The sequence below is a fragment of the Homalodisca vitripennis genome, chromosome 1 (assembly GCF_021130785.1).
Source record: "Homalodisca vitripennis isolate AUS2020 chromosome 1, UT_GWSS_2.1, whole genome shotgun sequence".
Lineage (NCBI taxonomy): Eukaryota > Metazoa > Arthropoda > Insecta > Hemiptera > Cicadellidae > Homalodisca > Homalodisca vitripennis.
Window position 1 is genome coordinate 167,817,041 of NC_060207.1, and position 24,008 is coordinate 167,841,048.

The window sequence follows — 24,008 nt, forward strand, 5'->3', positions numbered from 1 at the left end:
TGCTATTATAGAGGAAATCCTCCGAAAAAATATCCACGGCCTTCTATATAACGTCTACATAAAGTATACAATTACTATATGAAAATCAACTTCCTCGCTAGGAACAAAGTCTGGTCAATATGGAAACAAGACGAAGAACAAAACAGAAAACCGGTTTCGACCCTCAAACAAAATAGCGTAGCAGCTTTATTAAAACGAACCTCTGACACACTGCCTCATGAAACATTGCAATGGCCTCTTTGCGACAACTCGGTAAATAACGATGATGATGCTGTTTTCTGCGATGGCGAATGCTCATCCTGGTACCACAGACAGTGCATGGGAATGTCACATGAGCACTATAATGATATTTCAAAGTGCCCCAGTGAACCCTGGCTTTGCCCCACCTGCAACTTGATGGAACCTGCAAATTTGAGCCTGTCCCGGTGTAAGAGTGGACCTCTGGTCCAAAACCGGGGCAGGGTAAATAAAGAAAGTATCAAAGTATCATCTCTCTCTCTCTCTCTCTCTCTCTCTCTCTCTCTCTCTCTCTCTCTCTCTCTCTCTCTCTCCTCTCTCTCTCTCTCTCTCTCTCTCTAAAAATAAATAATAAATTGCAAAAAGCCCCAAAATTCTTGTATACGTTACATTTTTTATTTAAAATATGATGAGCATGTAACACCATACTACAAGCAGTTAAAATGGTTAAAAATGAAGGAAAGACGGGAATTTTGGTGTATTGAATTTAGTTTTTAAAATTTTAAAATACAATAAACCAGACTATTTGTATGAGCTTTACCATGTAATGCATAGTGTTCATGTTAGAAATACGAGGTATGGTGAAGAACTGTTTCAGTTTCCAATCCACAGAACTGTAGTATACAATAGGTCATTTCTTGTCACATCAATAAGACTGATAAATGGCCTGGAACATGATATAAAAAAGGCTGAAAAAGAGAGGATTTTTGCGAGAAAATTGAGAAATTCATTGTTACTTAGGTATGAGTAGACTTTAAGATAATAAGTACCTTATTTGCATGTAGTTGAAGTAATCTTGGATGTAAGAAATACAGGAGTTAAAAAGGAAAAAAAAAGAAAAAGTGTATTGACAAAGTTTGACTTAGTGAGTTAGAATAATGCATGTAGTAGTATAATATAATAATGCATGTGCATGTAGTTGGTAGAAGGAATGAATATGTAATGCTGTAAACCAATAGCAACTCAATTGCAGAGTAGAATGTTCTGTAGTTATATATTCAGCCTGTAAATTGTCAAATTGTCTCTCTCTCTCTCTCTCTCTCTCTCTCTCTCTCTCTCTCTCTCTCTCTCTCTCTCTCTCTTCTCTCTCTCTCTCTCTCTCTCTCTCTCTCTGGGTGTTTTAAATTTGTTTGTCACAGCTTAATATAACTAATGACCGGGTTTCATAATCCAATGTAATAATAGCAATAGCATAGCAATTCCATTTATTTAAAATACATTTTAATTTAATTATGCCTATGTATTTTATTTAAATTTAGATTTATTCAATACCCTAGTGATGCGCTAATCGAATAAATTTGTTAATCGAATAGTTGTTATTCGAATAATTTTGTTAATCGAATAATTTATTCGTTTGAATCTGAAGTGAATAATATGAATACGTTCCAATCCCACGGTACTGCGCCGTATCGCGCGGTTAGGGCGGAAATAAGTCATCTCCTTCCTTGCCCTCTCGCCACAATTCCTAGAATAGGGCTCTCTATATAATATTTCGTTACTAAAATGTTACTTGAGTATCAGACATCAGTTTCAGTTCTTGTCACTTGTCTGACCACATACGTGACTAATTTAACATGTTTGTTGTTGAGATTAAGTTATAGTATTATTTTGTGTTTTGTTTTTTTCTGTATTTGCTGTGAATAGTGTTAACTGTTAGACTCCTCAAAATGAGCAGGAAAAAGTTTGAAGCGTGGGAATATTTTGATCAAAAGGAACAAAATAGTGTTATTTGCAGGCTGTGTAAAAAATCTTTGAAGTATCAAAATAATACTAGCAACATGAGGTCCCATTTAAAATTTAAACACCCACACACTTTAAATTTTAACGAATCAAATATTAGTTGTGAAAGTGGTGAAATGTCCTCCGAACCATCTTCCTCCTGCAGCCAACACAATCTACATCCTCTTCAGCCTCTGTAGCATCTTTGGAGTCATCTGAGCCCTTAAAGAAACGCCCTCGGCAGCTTAAACTGACACAGGTAACCCAAAAAACGTCATTATCTCAGTCGGAGAAAAAGTCTATTGATCGAACACTCGTTTAAAATGATTGGTGTAGACCTGCAACCTTTGTCAATAGTGGAGAATAGAGGTTTTAAAGAGTACTCTAACAAACTTCAACCATTGTACACACTTCCTTCAAGAAAGACATTAACAAACACAATCATTCCAAGTATTTGCAATGACATTTTCTTCAACAATTAGATCAATGCTTAGTGAAACTGAGAGTGTTGGTATAACAACGGACATTTGGTCCTCGGATTTAAATGAGTCGTATTTTACAGTGACGTGTCATTTCATTTTTAATGACGAACAAAAAAATGTCGTTCTTGAAACAAGGTAAATTCCTGGCAGCCACACTGCCGTAAAACTTATCAAGTGCATTAAGCAAAGTATTTTCATCATGGAATATTTCTTGATAAAATAACAGCAATTGTTACAGATAATGGGTCCAACATAAAATGTGCTGTCAATGAGCACTTAAAAAAGACACACGTACCTTGTGTTGCACACACCTTGAATCTCTGTGTTACTGACACAATTGAAGACAATCCACCATTCAAAGAAATTGTAAAGAAGGCTAAAAACATAGTTATTTATTTTAAAAGTAGCAATTTGGCCGCAGACAAGTTAAAGGAGACGCAAACTGAAATGAAACTTCCACTTTTAAAAGTAAAACAAGATGTGTCTACAAGATGGAATTCCACTCTAATAATGTTAAATAGATTGTTAGAAATAAGAACACCCTTATGTGTTGCTTTGTCACATTTACCAAAGTCTCCGGAAAACCCTCGATGCCTCAGAGTGGCAGGTTGTAAGTGATTGTGTCAAAGTCCTCCAGCCTATGGAGACAATTACTGAAGAACTATCGGGTGAAACTTACCCTACGATTTCTATGGTTATTCCTCTAATCAGAAGCGTACAGTATGTCATCAAATCTTTGTCGCCAGGAACGGATGTTGCCATTTATTTAAAAAAACAAGCTTCAAGAAGTTATTCATAGGAGGTTCTCTGCATGGGAACAAAATAAAATAGCATCAAAAGCCACGTTTCTCGATCCGAGATTTATGAAAACTTCTTTTGGATTGAAAGAAAATGCCTGATAGGGCAGAGAAAACTAATCATGGAAGAGTTTGGAAATTTAATATTAAAAATAAATCAGACTCTGTTCCTTCGTCAGAGGGAAATTATCGAAGAAGTTCAGGAGACAGAAGAAACTGTTTCAGAGCAGGCTACGCAAGCAAAAACAAAACTTGCAAGGAGACAAAATCTATGGAAATGGGTCGATTCGAGGATAGAAGAAAAGAAGAAAAATCAAGTATCATCTTCCATCGCAAGTACTGCTCTAATAGTGCGGCATTACTTAGAACTTCCTCAACCAAAACGTTGGGAAATCCTCTACCCTTTTGCCGTAAATACAAAGATGTACTGCCTGAAATATACAATCTCCAAAAAAATATTTGTGTTTGCCCGCCACTTCTGTTCCGTCAGAAAAGACTGTTCTCAATTGCGGGACAAGTAGTAAATGATCGGAGAAACCGATTATTAAAGCCAAAAAAACATTAACAACATATTATTTTTACATTCAAACTTGGAGTGAACTTTCCATTTGTGTGTTTTCACATTAATTTAACTTATTTTGTGCTGGTTTTTGAACCTAAACTTTAGTTTTCTTTGTTGCTTTCCTAAGTAGTATTAACAGAAAAATTTATGTGTTTTTATTACTTTTAATCAATACTACTGTTCATATTCTTGTTTGTTAAAATATTTTAATATTCACTGAATTTATGCCTTTATTATTAATTTCCTTTAAAATGTAAGAATAAAATTGTGTGTGTAATAATCCTGAAGTTGTTCTAACATTTGTTTACCCCGTTAAACATTATTACTTAACAGTAAAATAAGTAATAAATAAAACATATCTGGTCAAATAAACAATTCCAACATTTTACTAACGAATAAAACACATGAATATTAATTTACTAATAATTTCAATATTTCATGAATTGGCAATTATTATCTTAAGTGCAATGCTATATAAGGTTAATTTTTAAATAACAAATTTAATACGTAATTTTCTATATCTAAAACAACAAAATTAATACAATGTTTTAATTTAATGATAATATTTTTCTTACTGATCAATCATAAGTGTTATTTATTCGTTCAGCTCACATTTACAAACAGCTGAATGAATAAACAGGTCCCATACTTCCCCCAAAGAAAGAATAATAATTTGAGCGAATAAAACTAAACGCAAACGGCCGCAAACCCGTAACAGTTTATTCAAAACATTTATTCACCCAAATTATTCGAATAATTTTTAAAACAATCGATTAATTGTATGGCAAAAAACTATCAAATAACGAATAACTTTTTTATTCGAATAATCCATCACTACAATACCCCCATTATTGGTCTTTAATCTGATTCATACCCCAAAATACAAGTCCTAGATAGCTACTTCCAAGTAGCGTAATATTTGAATATTAAGAATATTAAGTATGTCACCAGAGTGGAAATATGACATTCCCTGCCACAATTTTGACAGTACTGGTTTATATTTATAATAATATAGTAGTATTCTTATCGTCATAATAAAGCTTATCGTCACTCACAAAAAGAGTAAGTTAAGTCAAATCAACAAGTAATAGCTAGCGATTAAAAATAAATTGATTTGTTTCATTTTGATTATTCATTGATTGTGTTTGTAAAATCGAGAGATTATTCAATTTGTGATTGAAATTTTTACATAAAAAATACTTAGTGTTCAAACAGTAATTAAGTAGTAAATAAGTAGTGTTTTGACTTAGCATGAATGGAAGAACCAGTATAGGCTGTATTTTCAACAACCTTCTGACATTACCAAGGTCACGTTCATTTCAATTTGCGATCGCTAGGAGGAAGGTGAATTTAATAGCCGCTGTTAAATTTTCAGGTTCTGTTAATAAAATGGCCAAATACACGATTGTTATGGTTCGTCACGGAGAAAGCGAGTGGAATCAGAAAAATTTGTTTTGTGGATGGTTTGACGCAAATTTAAGCCCGAAAGGTATGTATTGAAGCCTAACCTCAAATTTTGTAAAATTGTATATTTATTTGTTTGTGTATACATATTTATTTGTTTTATATTTATTGTGTTTAGTTTGTTTTTAAAACATTTAGGAAAGTTCTGTTAATTATAGTATTTTAACTTGTTTCATCACTCCGTAACTAAAATCGCTTAGTTACCAATCTGGTATTTATTTACAATACCGGTGACCATGAAAAAATGGACTTTTTTTTCATGGGTTGGGCATTTTATAGCCAAGTATTATTATCACAGGTGCATATAAACTGGGGGGAAAGTATATTATTGTATTATATTGATGCCTTTCGGGCATTATTGCGTTTAAAAATGGAAAATAACCGGACAAAATTTTGTCGAACAACACTTGGAGGGTTAAGGATCAGGGGCATCACGTGATCTGGGATTCGACTTTTGCAAGCTCGAGTTAATTTTTTTTTCTAAAAGAGCAAGCAGTGCGCTGCACTGCGCAGCGGGCAGGCATCGTTGACCAGAATTAACGTACTTGTCAGCATCATTTCAGTAAAATTGCCAGAGATACTGTCAAAAAACAGAGTTTTCAAAAATCGTAACTCCTTTGATTTTCGTTTGCCGACGAATTTTTTCTTCACTATTGTTTTCAGGAAAAATTGTAGTTTTCAGGGGGAAAAAAATGAACATTACCTTTCCATGGTCACGTTATTGTAAATTGATACCACCAATCTTTCTCAAGTTATATTACTATTAGTATTTGAAGGTAAAGGCTAGGCCTTTTATCCTAGGAAGGGGCCTCTAAAAATGCCAGAAAAGTCATGCACAAATCAAAGAGTTCTTATCATAAACACTGTTATTTGGAATGAATGCGGGTAGAGTACAATAAGGGGATTCTGGTTTTTATATAGATTAATCATAGATACATAATATTCGGATAATGCATATCAGAATCAGAAATCTTGTCATTGACATTTTACAAAAAGTATGACAGTCGTCAATTTGCCTTAAATATAAACTTAAGGAAATAGTGCAGCTATTACACCATCAAAATCTGTAATATTATACAATGGATTATTCAATAGCATTTCCTTAAGTGCTATCTTAAAATTATGAGGTGTCAGTTTTTTAATTTTTCAGGTAATGCATTGTTTATTTGAATCCCTTGATACACAAAGCTTTGTTGAGTCACTGAAAACATGCATCTTTTTGTGCTATATTATGGCTATTTCTTGTAATATAGTTATGTATGTCACTAACTTTAGTTGTACTTTGCAAGTTCTCCTTTACGTGTGTAAGAATTGAAGCAACATACATAGACGATAGAGTAAGGATACCTAGATTAACAAAAAAAGGTTTGCAGTGAGCCTGCCAGTCCACACCACAGATAAGGTGGACAGCTTTTTTTGTAACACAAATAATTTGTGAGCATAAGAACAATATGCCCAAAGGGTCATTCCACATCAATTCAACCAGAAAAAAATAATTTTTTTCACCAAACACCTCAGATTTTTATGAAACTTGGTACATTTGTTCTATATATAAGAGATTAATAACACCACCAAATTTTAAATTTTTATCTCACATACTTTTTTAGTTATGGCACTTTAAAGTTTGGTCGTTTCTCAGTTTCCGAGCATTGGATAGTGCCCAGTAAAACGTGTATTAGGATAGAAAAAAAAATTCTCATTCACTTATTTGGCACCCAATCTTGGTGAAATTTTTCAAGGTAGGTTTATATAAGTATAAGGAAGTTAAAAAAAAAATATATAACATAACCCTAAGCTAAGCATAAAATATTATAAAAAAAATATTTTTTGAACTTTTTACAATTTAAAAAACGGGAAACATGGCTCAGCGTAAAATTAAATATCTCAAAAAGGGAAATGAGATAATCAAGAATTTTTTCCCCCCCTAAATTATCTATATGAAGTGGGCTTTAATTTAATAAAATAAAAGTTTTGTGTATTTTCTCTTCCTTCTATTAACTAAGGCCATTGCAAGTTACAATATATTAATTACAATCAAAGCGAGGTTGTACCAGTCTCAATGGCTACAGATTGTTAATGAAAATTAAATAAAATTTTTAATAATTTTAATTTAACATTTTAATAATTATAATGTTCTATATAAAACATTATAATTATTATAATATTTATATAGAAGCTTAGTTTAACACAGTACTGTACCTAAGTTCAATGTCAACATTCATGTTTAAAATAGATTAGACTACAGAAATAAACAGGCAGATATTCTACCTCCTAATCTGGGCAAGTTGCAACACGAGGTTTTCATGTCATGACAGGCTGCTTTTCTAGGCAGTGTATCTGACAGTTATGAGCCAGTCTGTTACTAGTGTCCCAAGAGAGGTAACAGTGTTATAAGCTGTGGTGGTTATAAAGTGGTGTTTACCTTTCTTTGGATTTATGATATTGTGTTAGTGTGTGTGTCTGAGTGTTGAATTGAGGTTTTTAACTAAGGTGCCAATCTTTAAAAAACCTAATATTAATACAAAGATTAATGATATTCCATATACTTGTATAGATCAAATTTTTTGAACTTAATTTTTTGAAAATTTTCGTTGTTTTATGATGCATTTGTAAAGAAGAGAAATTTAACCTGCTTTTAAATCAATTAGAAATGGACAATAAGTGTAGTATAGGGCTATTAAAACTGACAGAATGCCACAAATTAACTTATGTTACAAAAAAAGGGCTAGAAAATGTTAGTGATTTGTCTGAAGAAAATCTCAACTTGATTAAAATAAGAAGTGAATTAGATGATAAGGAAATAATTAACATTTGTTTGCATCATAAGAGTTTATTTTTGACCAAGTACGAATTCCTCCAAAAAGTCTGTTGTGATCCTTTTAAAAAACATAAGAAACCCATTAAAAAATGGCTTAAGAGTTGTAAGTATTCAGCAAAGTCAGGCCTGTATCACAAAAGGTTTAAAGGTAAAACCAGGGGAAAAGTTGTGCACCAATTGCTCTAAAAATATATTCTCTACTCCAAATGACTGTGAAGAAGAATCACATGATGATGATCTTTTTACACTGCCGACTGAAACTGAAACTCAGTTACAAAAAAAGAAGAGGCTATTGATTCTCTAAATTCCTCTTTAACGGATATTGGTTTGTTCACCTCTTAAATTACATGCGTTGAATGAAAAACTCCAAAATTGGTTATGCACAAAATAAATTAGAAAAACTGCATCAAAATGTAAAAAAGAAAATTGAAACAGTTTTAGATGTTCAGTTTGCCACCAAAAATACCTAAATTGCAAAAAACAGCTGAACAAAAAGCAGATGAAATGGACCTGCTTGTTGAGAATATAAAAAGTGAAGTAAATAAACTTTCATCAAAAAAGAAAATACAACTATTAACGATTCCAGCATCACTGAATTGGTCGAGAACAAAAATCAAAGATGCCTTTGAAGTGTCTGATTATTCTGCTAGACAGGCACAAAAATTGTACAAAGAAAAAGGACTTTTGGCTGAACCTGAACCAAGAAGAGGAAAGAAACTCAGTCCTGAAGTTGTGGGAGTTGGTCACAAATTTTTATCAAAGCGACGAGCAATCAAGAGTTTTGCCAGGTATGAAAGATGTAGTAAGCCTGGGAAAGAAAAAATATGAGAAGGAAAAGATTAATTTTAAGTAACCTCAATGAAATATTTGCAAACTTCAAAAGGGAACATCCTGACATAAAAATAGGGTTCTCCAAGTTTTGTACTCTTCGTCCCAAATGGTGTGTTCTGGCTGGTGCTAGTGGAACACACTCTGTTTGTGTGTGTACTATTCATCAAAATGTGTTGCTCTTTAATACATGCAGCACAACTGGGAAGAAGAGAGTCACAAAGATCTACAAAATCTTCTTTTATGTGAAAATCCAACTCAAAACTGCATGTTAAGGCGATGTGAAGCATGTCCCTCAAAAGACAATCTGACAACATTCTTACAAGCAAAGTTTGAAAACTATGAAGAAGATGATAGAATAGAATTCAAACAGTGGGTAGCTACAGACAGGACACAGATGATAACACAAACTTCAACTATTGATGAATTTGGTTGACGAGTTGGCAACAAAAATAGAAAAACTGATCCCTCATTCTTATATTGCAAAAAGCCAGTCCAGCTATTTTAAAAGCTTAAAGGATAACTGTGCGCCAAACGAAGCCATTATATCAATGGACTTTAGTGAGAATTTCTCATTTGTGATTCAAGATGAGGTGCAGGGTTATCATTGGACCTCAGACTCCTGTACTGTTCATCCAGTAATTATTAACATGTGTGTTTGACGAGGAAAAAATAGTCTCATCACATTGTGTAATCTCCGATGACTTAAATCATGATGTTTGTATGGTTTATATAAAATACAAGAAACCCTGTTAGAGTATGTCAAGGAAAATTATCCCAAATGTCACGGATGTTCACTATTACAGTGACGGTTGCGCCGGACAGTACAAGAACAAATACAACTTCATGAACCTTTCACTTCATGAAAAAGACTTCAAAATTAAAAGGCCAATGGTCTTTCTTTGCTACAAGCCACGGCAAAACTGAATGTGACGGTATTGGGGGAACTGTTAAAAGGTTTGGCGAGAAAAGCAAGTCTTCAAAGGCCTCTTCAAGATCAAATACTAACAGCAGCTACCTTTTACGAGTTTTGTAAATCAAAACATATCCAAAAATAAATTTTCCATTTCATTTCAAAAGAATCAGCAGATGATGTTCGCCCGACAGCTTGAAACACGTTTTGAAAACCTTAATACTCTTCCAGGTACCAGAAGTTTTCACAACTTTAGACCCTTGGACTCTTCAGGAACATTAGAAGCAAGGCGAATTAGTACTGATGAACATCCTAGCCTAACGTACAATTTAAGGAGAGGGTTGGCCTTAAATGTAAGAGAAGAAGATTTGTACCCCTCACGCTACATTGCTTGTAAATACGACAATCTTTGGTTCTTTGGGATAATAACAAATGTTGCCAAGGAAGATGGAGACGCTACAGTAAAATTTCTTCATCCAGCAGGACCATCCCCCTCATTTTTACTGGCCAAAACGAGATGATATATGTGATGTGCCGATTCCACACATCCTTGCAGTGGTTGAGCCTCCACACACCTCGACTGGAAGAACATATCAATTCTCACCAGAGTGCATAAAATTAATTGAAAAGCTAATGGTTCATTAACTTTCAAAGCCTTAAAATAAGTACAGTGAAAGGGTGAATTATGATTACCAAACATAAAAATGTAATTTATCCTTGTTTAACAAGCTATACCCATTTATTGAAAACCAGGCGAACTTCACATTGCTCGTAAGTAATATAATGTCACTTTCAATGGTATCAATAAATAGAAGGAAGAAAATACACAAAACTTTTATTTTATTAAATTAAAGCCCATTTTCATATAGATAATTTAGGGGGGAAAAAATTCTTGATTATCTCATTCCCTTTTTGAGATATTTAATTTTACGCTGAGCCATGTTCCCGTTTTTTAAATTGTAAAAAGTTCAAAAAATATTTTTTTATAAATATTTTATGCTTAGCTTAGGGTTATGTTATATAAATTTTTTTTAACTTCCTTATACTTTATATAAACCTACCTTAAAAATTTCACCAAGATTGGGTGCCAAATAAGTGAATGAGAATTTTTTTTTCTATCCTAATACACGTCTTTTACTGGGCACTATCCAATGCTCGGAAACTGAGAAAACGACCAAACTTTAAAGTGCCATAACTAAAAAAGTATGTGAGATAAAAAATTTAAAATTTGTGGTGTTATTAATCTCTATATATAGAACAAATGTACCAAGTTTCATAAAAATCTGAGGTGTTTGGTGAAATGACCTGGTTGAATTGACATGGGAATGACCCCAAAGTGAAGTTCCATAGGACAAGTGGCTATGTACATAACGATAGTAGGTGCAAAGGAAACACATTCCCTCTCAATGATCTACTCATAAATAGACCCTTTAGTATTTTTGCGGCCAGATTGTCAATGTGAGAGTGCCATTTGAGGTTGGACTGAAGATGGAAGCCCAAGAAATTTAAGGATGCCAATCTCTCTGAACCAGAACGAAGGCAAAGTTGTATGTCCTGAACCTTCTCCCCATTAAGCTCAGCTTATTAGCATTACACCAGTCATGTATTACATCTGATTTAGAGGTAACAATATCTTTAGCTGTCTGAGGACCAATACCCTGAACGCCACTGCCAGATCATCTGTAAACATAAAACACTACATGTTGCTCCATGATATTACTTGGAAGATCATTTATGTAAATTATGAACAAGGTCAGACCAAGTATAGACCCCTGTGGTACGCCTTGTACAATCTGCAAAGAATTAGAAATATAGCCATTTAAATATACAGACTGCCATCTATTTTCCAAGTAAGATCTAAAAAAAAAGAAATGGCAACACTATCAATGAGTAAAAATACAGCTTATCTAGTAACACATCATGTGTTACAGTGTCGAAGGCCTTGGACATATCATATAATCTAAAGAGAACACTCCTTTAAGCCTCCAGACCTTTAAAGCAGTTTGTAATTAGAGCTTGAGTCGCTGCAACAGTGCTACGCTTAGGCCTAAAACCATGCTGACATTCTGATAAAAGATTATTTCCTTCTAGGAAGATTATCTTCTGACTATGTATGAGACGTTCCAATACCTTCGACACTGGGCACATTGGATATGGGTCTATAGATTGAACATAAATCTTTCTGACTTTTCTTATGTATTGGTATCACTTTAGTTTGTTTAAGTTTCTCAGGATAAGAGCCCTGTGTGATGAATACGTTAAATAAGTATGCTAAGATCTCACTTATGTGCTTAGAAGCTATTTTTAAGTGTATAGCATTTATTCCATAAATATGTAGACAAGAGCTATTTCTTAGTTTATTTATGGCTAAGAAAACTTCTTCAAGACTATCAATCGATATCAAAGTATCTATAGTCTTCTATAACAATCATATGTTTTGAAATTAAAATATAAAATTTAGTATAACAGTGATAATCTCACAAATAATAAATTAACTATAACAATCAAATAACTAGAACAAGAAATAGAAAAAAACTCTTAATTATAAATAATTCAGAAATTATAATTAAGTAATAAAAATGTGTAATAGAAAAATAAATGATAACATACTGTACATAGGTTAGAATAGGAAATTTGTGGAACTATCTATATGTTTTCTCCAAGGTAGCAATGTTTAACCACTTTGAAGAAATGGTTGAACACATCCTCTCCAGAAAACCGTACTTCTCTTTCTGTACATTGATATTGATGATATTATTCTGTACGCTGATATAGATAATTTAAGTTATATTTTTTTAAATAACTTTGACACCATGTACGCCTCTATGATTATGTCAATAAAGAATATTGTCTATTGTTTTAATTTAATCATATTGAATAAAACATTCATTGTGTTATCTTCTCAAGATAATTCAATATTTCTAACATTAAACTGTAATACCTTAATCTCATTTTAATTCATAACATAAATAACTTTGATAAGATACATGTATATCTAATTACTATTGTGAAGCAATTTAATAGTATAGTGGAAAACTCCTATTGATGCATTATAAAATGTGTACAATGAGGTATATTATTGACATTGCAATCATTGTGGAGGCAAATGATATATTTATTATGATTCCATGTATTTTGTCATAGGTGTAGATTTTATAAAACTAAATAAAAATTTTCCATCTGCATATCACAGATTTATTTACATAAATTGTATCATTCATACCCAAGACTTTGGAAAATGGTTGTACAATTTATAAAGTATCACAAAAATAAATAAAAACCTTTTTCAAAAAATTAATTATGATATTTATTTATTATTACTACTTTATTTTGTATTTCATTCTGATTAAGAACATCTACAATTTGCAACATATATTCATTAACACTATATTAGACTCTTACTTATAATAACTATTTTTCATTATTCATGTGCACAACTACTTTTTGTTCTGTAGCTAGTATCCTATAGGTTCCATTTATGTGCATAAAGTTTGTTTTTCTAAAACTATGTGAAATTGACACAAGATGGCTAACCTGCATTTGTATTTTTCCACAATAATTGTATTTCATAACTATGACACCCCCCCCCCAAATATTTTTTCTACAAAGTTGCATGTTATAACAAAAAAACTAAATATATTTATGATCTATTCCATATACCTTACTGTTTGTTTTTTATTACTCATATTACTGATATTCAAGTTTTGCAGTGGCCTTTCTTAAGTTATCACAATAAAGTGCTTTACTCTTAGCCAATCCTGCTTAGTTTTGTATGATTTCAAATTGAAAAACTTACGTTTTGAAAACTTTCCAAATAAGTGTTTTTGTTTTTGGGATACTTTTAGTGATTAAATTATTCAAATTATTTATTGACATAACTTCAAGAAACACAATAATGTCAATTAAATACATGGTAGAAGTTATATGCAAGTAGGGTTGCCATAATTCTTAAAACCAGCAACAACAGAATGGTGAAAACCAGTGGTGGGGGGAGTAGACCTACTCCTCTACCTCTCTCCCCCCTTGCAACAAGGGAGTCCAGGAGTCCACCTGAACATTTTTAAAAGATTAAATGTTGATTGAAGAGTTTTACACATTCTAAAAGCAATTTTCCTCTCTTATTTAGTCTAAATAGCCTGTTGTTTGATTTATATGAAAGAAAAATTAATTATTAGAAAAAAAAGTTGTTTTCATTACAGAATTTTTTTATTTACATCTTTTAGTGATTACAAATTAATTTTATCTCAAAAACTATTTTATTTTACAAATTTTGTGAGGATGAAGAGCACATAGTGTTTTAGCAGTGTGCCAATCATATTTTTCACAGAGGATAGCACATTGTTTAGAAACGCCTTGTTATTCTTTATTTCTTCATAAAAATCAGCACAGGTTTTGAGGTTAAGTGGTAGGGAGGATTTTATATAGTCCAAACTTCACCTCTAATAAAGACATTTTTCATTTAATTACACAGAAAATGTACAGTTGACTGTAATAGAAAGCATATCTTGAACCTTGTTAACTTGAAGTCTATTTGTCTCTGACATCCACAGATCAGCCATTCTTTTGTAACGGATGGGATGGACAGTTTTACTGTGTTTTTTTACCCTAAAGAAAGCTGTATAAGTTAAATAATGGGTATTAAAGTAAAAACTTACAACATAATTGGTTGCTTAAAGAGTTGATGTAAATTAATATGCTAGTGGTTAAAAAATACAATTATTATTTTAAGAGTTAAAAGAGTTCAAAAACATGTAACGGATGGGACACAATTAGGAAGTGTAGCAAGTGATGATTCTCTTTATGGGGAGTAATTCAGTTCTGTCCATATCTTTAACACAACAGGAAAAATACTCCCTATTAATTAGATTGCATACTTTTCAGTTTTATACTTATCTTTATCATTATAATAAACGTTATCTAGAAATAAATCATGTTCCCAATGTAAACGGATGGGACGAGTAACCAAACGTTGGTGATTTAGATCATTAACAATGAAATTTTCAATACCATAATGTGTTTTTAATGGTGATGAAAACTATTTATTAAGTTAATGGAGATTAAAAAAACAAGGTGTGTTTTTTTATAAAAAAAAAGCAATTTTTTTAATTAAACGCTTTTTTACAACTAAGCTTTTTGTTTTATCTACTGCTTAAACTATTTAAATTCTTGGAGTTCTTGGATCTGATTGACAGTATTTTCCAAAATGTCTATTGGAGACAGGGTGTGGAGGCACATCAATTTTGCATAAAATGTCATTTGGTTGTAGAGTCTGAATGTCAGCTTCTGTTGGCCAAAAGAACTCGAGTACCAGTTTTTATGCATAAAATTGACGGAGAGGAAGTTCTCATCTCGTCTCTCGACAACACACGAATTTTCAACAGTTGGTGTCCCCAGTTTTAGACTGTTTTTTTTCTCTCTTGCTGCTCTCTTTCGAAGTCGCTCCTTTTCTCTGTCTGCTTTCAATAAATTTGGATCAGAGAGTCTTTCTTCCTTCTTTACATTTCTTCTGGCTTTGTTTCTTTCTCTGTCCTTTCGTAAATGTTCTTCCCAAGCTCCAGGATCAGACTTTTTCTTCACACGACATTTGGCCATCCGATTTTTGGTTGATAGGCATAATCTAAAAGCACACAATTTAATATCAGCTCAAGCTTGAATTGAAAAACATTCTTTATATGTGAGGAATATTTGTCTTGTTAATGGCTACTTTGTAATAATATTTGTGTAGTCTACCTCAAATTGAGGCCTAAGAAGTGTAGTGTTCTTAAAATTTAAATTTACACATTCTATGTTTTGGCAGATTTAAAAAGTTTATAAAACTGATAAATATCTCTAATTGGTTTAATTTTTTGTTCATCTAGGCCACTCTTTGCATTCACAGTTATTCATGCTATGTACATAACTTCAAAACTATTTGTTATTGATATTTGAGGACCTTTAACAACTAATTCCTTATATTATCAGACATTGTCCCATCCGTTACATGTCCCATCCGTTACACCAAAAACTGCTAAAATGAATTTCCTAAAACTGTAAAAATATTTAAATTAAAAAAGGGTTTCACTTGACCTTACTTTCCCAAAGTAGGAATTTTGTGACATTACTGTTACTGCAATAAACTTAACTTTATTAACTTTTTTGTAACGGATGGGACAACTAGAATAGTAATTTTGTATTTTGAATTAGTATAATAATACAACTCACCTTCAAAAGTCAACTAGTCCAAGTAAATCTTCAAAAGTCAAACTATAACATAGACCATAAACTCCCTGGTGTTAACTTGAACCATCTGCAATAACAAACCAACAAAAAAAAACCACAACCGTCAGCTGTTCTGGCCAACAATCAGCCAGCTGTTTACAAGTCAATAAAAACATAAAATACCAATTTTTTGGGAAATAATTTTTTAATGGTTCCTTATTATTTGACTCTTTATGCACCTGAATATATAATGAATATTTCAAATTCTTTGTTTATATTTTTTATCCTTTTTTCCCCTTTAAAAAAGAAATGGCTGAGATGCTTCAAGAGTAAAACTTCTTTCCACTGAATACTTTCCTAAAACCTCTTGATCAAATAACTGATCAATATTGATTACAGTTCTCAATACAGAATTATGTACTCACATAACTTTTCCACAATTTCCCGTTCAAGCATATATTACTTTGGTTTTTTTTATCCAAGTATATATAACAGCTCCCCACAAAACTGGCTTTTGACAAGTATAAATAATCTATTCATTTGGTGTAAAGTTGAAAGGCGTGTGACTTAAATTCTTCCAAATTCGTGTCATCATGTTCTTCTGCCAGAAAGGTTTTGTATGGCCATCATTGGGACGAACTTGCTACTTCTTGTACCGACTAACTTCTGTTTTGATTCAGCATATTTCATAAAAACTTCAGTTGAAGATATTTATTCTTTTTCTAACTTAAAAGTAGTCTCTTAAAATATTTGTAGGGTGCCATGAAGACACTACAAAATATTTCATTTTCAGGATCCTCAAAGAAATTGTTGATAACTCTAGGACAAGAGGTAGAAAACTGGAAAAAAAAATGATTTCAGTCCATTATAAATTTGAAATATTCTTCAATAGCTGATAGGAGGCTCAAAAATCATGTTAAAATCTGAAAAACAACCTTTTTGTAAAAAAAACTGAAAAGTCCAAAAATTTTTCAACTGAGTGACTGACAGTATACATGTAACAGAATTTGTAAATCGTAAAAACTACTGCTTCTTCATCAAATGGTAACTGATCAATGCTGTGCTGGACACACTTATGAACGTGTGCTGGGAAGTAACTGAGGAAGAGTTAAACAATACAGAACCTAAGACTGATCCTTGAGGCACACACTCTTGTCATAATGGTTTTGATCTTACAGCTTTGGTGACTTCATTTACTCACGTCATGATTTTAACAGCATAACCATCTAAATTTTCAAGAAATAGTATTATAAAATGTTATAAATAGTGAATTTAGTGTAATAGATTAGATTTAATTTTTATCCTAATGTTATGTCTTCAATTATCTTTTTCTGTCTAAACCCCTTGTTATGTATTTTTAATAAAACAATTAAATTTATCCACTTTAGGAGAAGAGGAGGCTGCAGCTGCTGGTGTTGCATTAAAGAATGCCAATTTTAAGTTTGACATTGCCCACACATCTGTGTTGACCCGAGCACAAAAGACATTGGCTGCAGCCCTTAAAGGTATTGGCCAAGAAGACATCCCCATTGAGAAGACCTGGCGTCTTAATGAGCGACATTACGGAGGTCTGACCGGACTGAACAAGGCTGAAACTGCAGCTAAATATGGAGAGGATCAGGTACAATGCTGGAATTTTAAAATTCTTAGCCTCATAAAGTTTTAGTAATTAATTACCACTGAAAAATCATGTTCCAATCCTTTAGGTCCTCTATATTGAACATAAAAGACAATTAGATAGGCATAACCTGTAAGATCCGAAAAGTTTGTAATCTGAAATGATGGGAAATCTGATTAATTCGACACTGCTGTCAATCGGAAGTAACCTTTAGGTCAGACTATTTGGATTTTGCACATTTTTATTTTGTACTTATGTTTCCTTTTTCCCTCGTATGATAAAAACACCATACGTAATCACAACCGATTAGATCATTTATGGATTTATTAAATACATTAAGGATTCCCCAGATGTAAGTAGAATATGTAAATGTATGATTATCAACAGTGATGCTTGTTAATTGGAAATGTTGATTGTGAGTGTTTGATCCTTATGTGAGTAATTCTGAAAATATATTTCTCTAATCTCACAAAAGTCAGTGTAATTTTAAGCATGGTGTAATTGTGATAGAACGCCAAATTTCAGGAGGTGATTCCATACACCAGTAAAAAAATGTTGTTATAAACATGTGGTCGGTTTCCATAAGGATATGCGGTTTTTTATACAGCCTTAAAGTTTTATTTCAGTTCAAATAAAATTTAAAGCCTTCCAAATTGTTCACGTTCAAATCCAAGAGTAAGAAGAATTTTATTTCAAAATGGGTCATATTGGTTCGTTTATATTGATTATAATTTTTCCTATTATTTAAGTAATAATAACTTGTTGTCAGTGAACATCAAGTGTGTATTGTAGGCTGTTACTTACCCATTATGAGATGGGAATTTAACTGGATTTTGTTCAGAACTTTGTCCAGAACAATAACTTAATTGCAAATTTAATCTAGAATTATTTATCTTCTAATGATAGTAAAACTGTATTCAATTTCAATAAAATAACTGATTAAAAAACAGTTAATAATTGCTACATCTAACATTTAATACCAATTTGGTAAATGAGTTAGTTTATTATCAGAATTGTAATCAATAAGCCAAGGAGAATTAAAGATAGCCTATCTAATGTTATCTGTATACCATTAAAATATTACTTTGGGTTCAAGTACAAGTCTTACAAAAAGGAAACAAACAAGTAGTACTATATCACAAAATATAGTAATTAAGATTAAATATGCTGATGTTCAACGTCACAACAGAAAAATGCCATGAATTCCCAAAAAAAAAAACAAATTGCCATGAGTAATGTATGAATTCTAGGCTGTTACTTTAAACCAAATACCCAAACATAATTTAAAGAATATATATATATATATATACAGGGTGTCCAAAAAGTCCCGGGTCGGTTGAATATTTTTCAAAAATATTGAAAATAGAGCTACAAAACCATACACAAAGTTACTGGACATAAAAATCTATTTTATCACATATTCAGTGATCCGCTACTTCCTCAGGGGGGCGGCCCGCTAGGAGTCAGAAGAAAATCTTAAATGTAAGCATAGGTTGTAAAAGAATAGTAATATAAAACATGCACTAACACAATTAATAAAACAATTATTACAATCAAGGCTACATATATATATATATACATACAGGTGTCCAAAAAGTCCCGGGTCGGTTAAATCTCTTGCCATCTAAAATGAACGGCTGCCATTTTTGACTCGGTTATCCGTTTGAGTGATCCGTACTTCTTAGGGGGGCTCGGCTCTCTAATATAGACCTTTAAATGATAAGCATTTGATATGCATATCAAATTTAAGAGGTTTTCTTCTGACTCCTAGCGGGCCGCCCCCCTGAGGAAGTAGCGGATCACTGAATATGTGATAAAATAGATTTTTATGTCCAGTAACTTTGTGTAAGGTTTTGTAGCTCTATTTTAAATATTTTGAAAAATATTCAACCGACCCGGGACTTTTTTACCCAAACTCTTGCCATCTTTGAACGGCTGCCATTTTGAGGTTATCCGTTTGAGGTTGGGTTTGAGGGTTGTACTCTTAAATTGACCTAGTTTAATTTGATATGCATATCAACCTATGCTTACATTTAAGATTTTCTTCTGACTCCTAGCGGGCCGCCCCCCTGAGGAAGTAGCGGATCACTGAATATGTGATAAAATAGATTTTTATGTCCAGTAACTTTGTGTAAGGTTTTGTGTTCAACCGACCCGGGAAGGTTTTGTAGCTCTATTTAAAATATTTGAAAAATATTTAACCGACCCGGGACTTTTTGGACACCCTGTATATATATATATATATATATGTAGCCTTGATTGTAATAATTGTTTTATTAATTGTGTTAGTGCATGTTTTATATTACTATTCTTTTACAAAATAAAATTTACTAGACATAATTTCATCACCTTTTATTAATTTAGAATCTTCTAATAGCATTTTAGAATTTTTTATGGCAGTATGCGTGATGTGGTTAGGCTTAAAATTAGACACATGGAAATGATAGGAAATATATTCTTTTCTCTCCAAATTTGCCGGATATGTGAATAATTTTTATTAAATAATAATAACATATCTTTTCCCTAAAACTACAATACATTATTCAGTAGAATTTAGATTTGTATGACATAGTGTATATTTCCAATAAAACTGTTTTATTTATTAAATTAATACACATTATTCATGAATGTAAACATTATGATGTTACTCAGATGAAACTTAAATATTGAACAAGGTCAGTTTGCTTTGCATAAAATCACAAGAGATAGAACCTCAGAATCTTTCTTTTACAACCCTTTCAGGTCTCCTTGAAATAACATATTTGTTATTTTCATTTGATAAATTTTAATTTTTTTTTATTTTGCAATATTTTTTTATAAAATAACAGAATTTTTAAAACAGTAATTTTCTTTTCTTTGAGAGATTTTTAAATTTTAGGAATATTGTTATAGGTGCAAATTTGGCGGCGGAGCTACGATGTGCCACCGCCCGCCATGGAGAAGGATCACCAATACTATGATACCATAGTGAATGACCCGAGATACGCCCAGGGCCCACCCAAGGATCAGTTCCCCATGTTTGAGTCACTGAAGTTGACTATCGAGAGAACCTTGCCATACTGGAATGATGTCATCATTCCTCAACTTAAAGCGGGCAAAAAAATTCTCATTGCAGCCCATGGAAACAGTCTGCGTGGGATCGTCAAGCATTTAGACAGTATGTATAATTGGACTAGTGGCTTGTAATCAAATTCTTTTTTTCTCTTATGTATGTAAACATTTTTTCCTATTTCCTTGAAAGACCCTTATCTTTAATGTTTTTACTGGCTTTTTTGAGATCTTGTCAAAAATAAGAATAGTGCCGGAAGGTAAATAATTTTGACATTTTCTATTCAATTGGGTGTTGAACCTTTTGTTGAACCTCTGTTCTCAACTATTAGTCTGGGTCACAGCCTTCCTCTTTGTTCCAGTTATCTCTGTGCTAATGAATGAAATTGGCAAAAATCCAACTGATGAGAATTATCAGATGTCTTTATTTATTTTCTAATAAATAGTAATTGCAGTTTTTAAGACACCTGTACTAAATATTTTTCTTTATCAACATCTATTTATGACCAATGAATTGATAAATGCTTATGCTGTAGATTTTATGAGAATAATTTAGTTGAACCACTTCATTAATTTAATCCATTTTATATTTTCTCTCAAAGTTCTGACAGGCAAGCTTTTTCTTATAGCTTTGACACCTGGACTGTTTATAACCAGATGACAAATCAGATTGATAGCTTCGACATACGATTTTACTGTTTTATAGCAATACTAAACCAATAACAGTTCAAAACCCTTATAACATTCATATTTTGAATAGTAAAGATATATGTTAGTAAAATGTCTATGACTCAGAATTGTTAGTTGGCATAAGTCTTTGTTCGCACAAAAATGCAGTGGAGCTGTGTAATTTTCAAAATTTGTTTGTATTATTATTATAACTCAATGCCAGTAATAATAGAGTTCTCTTTTATTTTTAACATTCTTACCACAGTCTGCACAATGGACAGACAAGAACATTTCCCCAGCTCTAGATATTTTAATGGTATTGCTGATGAATTGTTTTGTCTTGCCAAAACTGTAGGGATATTAAAGTTATGAGAAACCCGCCTTTTACCTAATTTGTAGAGTATTTATTAGTAAGAATTGTAATAAAACTACATAGACACCATTAACTCAGTTTCACCTCATGTGACTAACTTGATAAAATTCCTGATGTACTGCAAAGATAAGTTCAAGTATACAGTAACTTAGGTGTGAAGCCTGCCCATTTAGTAGCACACATTCAATTGGGTGGGTGGCGCTCAATCCTGTTAATTTTGGGATCTCTCATTCATTTTTTAATGTTTATTTATTAAAAAAGAATTTAATTCATAATTTGTAATTTTACGTTAATTTTTCAGATATGTCAGAAGAAGCCATTATGGGCCTTAACCTTCCAACTGGAATTCCATTTGTGTACGAGTTGGATGAAAATTTCAAACCAGTTGTTTCCATGAAATTCCTTGGAGATGAAGAGACTGTAAAGAAGGCTATGGAGGCTGTTGCTGCTCAAGGAAAAGCCAAGTGAACAAGGCGCCAATCATTGCCATATTTTGCCCTGAAAACGTTAATAAAATGTTAATATTATTACTCCTCCATTAAAATTATTTATTTAAATTTGTTTTAGGTCAATGTAAAATTAACTTTAATTGGTTTTGTACCCAAAGATATATTGTCTAATATCAAATTGTTATCTTGTTTTAGAATTTAATATGCGATAGTAAGTAGGTAAATTACTACCTGTTGAGGTAAAGTTTTTTTTTTGAATACATGACAGGTTTGTGTGGATCCATTGTTATTATTTATTGTGTCTGAGTGTATATTGTATTTTGTTATGAAATGACCTTGACATGTCAGTAAACTGTAGCTAAGAGGTGTTCCAGTAACATTAACAATAATATCATTTCACAAATAAAGTGCTAAACTTAGTACAAATAGAAGTTTTTGGTTTCATTGCTTAAATTATTATTCCATTTCCACAGCTGCCAGCACAGAAAAGACAAATCACAGAAGTTTTAATAAAACACTGTTCATATCTAATGGTGAAAACTAGAAATGATCATTGACAGGACATTGTAATCATTAGCGAATTCCATTACTGGTACTTGTTATTAACCTTGGTGAAAAATCGTTTACAAAACTAAAATTTTTATGTTGTGCATATAAATTTGGATTTTAATTGTCTTTGGCTGCCAGTTTACAAAACTAAAATTTTTATGTTGTGCATATAAATTTGTTTCTAAAAATATAGACTTAGTTTGTTGCAATTATTCAGAAATTATATTTTTTTAAACTATATTTACTTAATATAGTGATTGAATGATATTGTATACTTATAATAATTTTGAATGCCTGGTCTCTTGAAATCTTGTTAGATATCAAAATTCAACTAGTATGGCTTTATTAAATATATAAATGCTTCAACAAATCTATCATTTATCAGAACAAAAGTGATATTTTTTTGTGAACTCAAGGTTTTGATACAATTATCTTCTGATGGATATTCCACATCATCTAATGTATTTAAGTTTATGTCAAAAAATCAGGTTGCTGCACAATCATGTTGAAAATACATGGCCCTTTTACACACACAGAATCAGAATAAACAACACTTTTTCAACTTGTTATTTATTACTATAATTGAATAATGAAGTAAACCTGAAAATATACTATAATTTATGATGAATCGAATATTTTGCCTGTTTTCAATAAATCCGTTCTTTCTTCTGAACCTGTAGGTGAATTTTGTCACACTCAGGATTTTGTGTTGAAAGGTGATTTTGAAGATAGAGGCTTACTTTAGCTTTGCATGCCAGGTATTCTGTGGGTTCATTTGATTTGATTGATTCACCTGGAAATATATAGCAGCTACCATTGAGAAAGCTTTCTGTGGATTCGCTTTTAGTTTGTTATCATATGGAAAATTTTACAACCCTTTTATTTGGAAGTGTGTTCACCCCAGTTAATACAAGAGGAGGTTTAGTGTCCTTACTCAAAGGGCATCCAGAACATATATCAAAGCTGTACAGTAGTCCAATTTATAAAAAATCTTGGTAAGCCCAAGGTCTTGTCATCTTTATCACTCTAGGTCAGCTTCCTTCATACTTTTCATTTCAACTAGGATGTTAAATGATTAGTTTCAGATTTAAAACATAACGACGACTCAGAGTTTCTCAGTTCCACAAAACACTGATACTGGGTTTTGTTGAAAAGTCTAGATTCACCAAGTAATTTAGTACAATAAATGTAGTATTTATTTCTTAACCTGGCAAGAAATAGGGTATATTTTGAACCATCATTTTGAGACTTTTGTCTTGAGTAGGTGAAATATTTCACACTACC

At 32.1% G+C, this 24,008-nt stretch overlaps 1 protein-coding gene across 1 annotated transcript; it reads left to right on the forward strand.

The window, feature by feature from the left end:
* Positions 1-5,108: 5,108 nt before the first annotated feature.
* On the forward strand, positions 5,109-22,606 carry LOC124352698 (phosphoglycerate mutase 1-like). The gene is made up of 4 exons (XM_046802300.1): positions 5,109-5,286; positions 17,407-17,639; positions 20,529-20,793; positions 22,028-22,606. The coding sequence occupies exons 1-4, from the start codon at positions 5,187-5,189 to the stop codon at positions 22,192-22,194; spliced, it is 765 nt and encodes a 254-aa protein (XP_046658256.1). The 5' UTR covers positions 5,109-5,186; the 3' UTR covers positions 22,195-22,606.
* Positions 22,607-24,008: the final 1,402 nt, after the last annotated feature.

What these genes read in the sequence shown, in the direction of transcription:
- LOC124352698 (XM_046802300.1), top strand. Translation starts at nt 5,187, where the DNA reads ATGGCCAAATACACGATTGTTATGGTTCGTCACGGAGAAAGCGAGTGG. An exon ending in CTAAATATGGAGAGGATCAG is followed by an intron (nt 17,640 to 20,528) that starts GTACAATGCTGG and finishes ATATTGTTATAG; the next exon opens with GTGCAAATTTGGCGGCGGAG. An exon ending in GATCGTCAAGCATTTAGACA is followed by an intron (nt 20,794 to 22,027) that starts GTATGTATAATT and finishes TTAATTTTTCAG; the next exon opens with ATATGTCAGAAGAAGCCATT.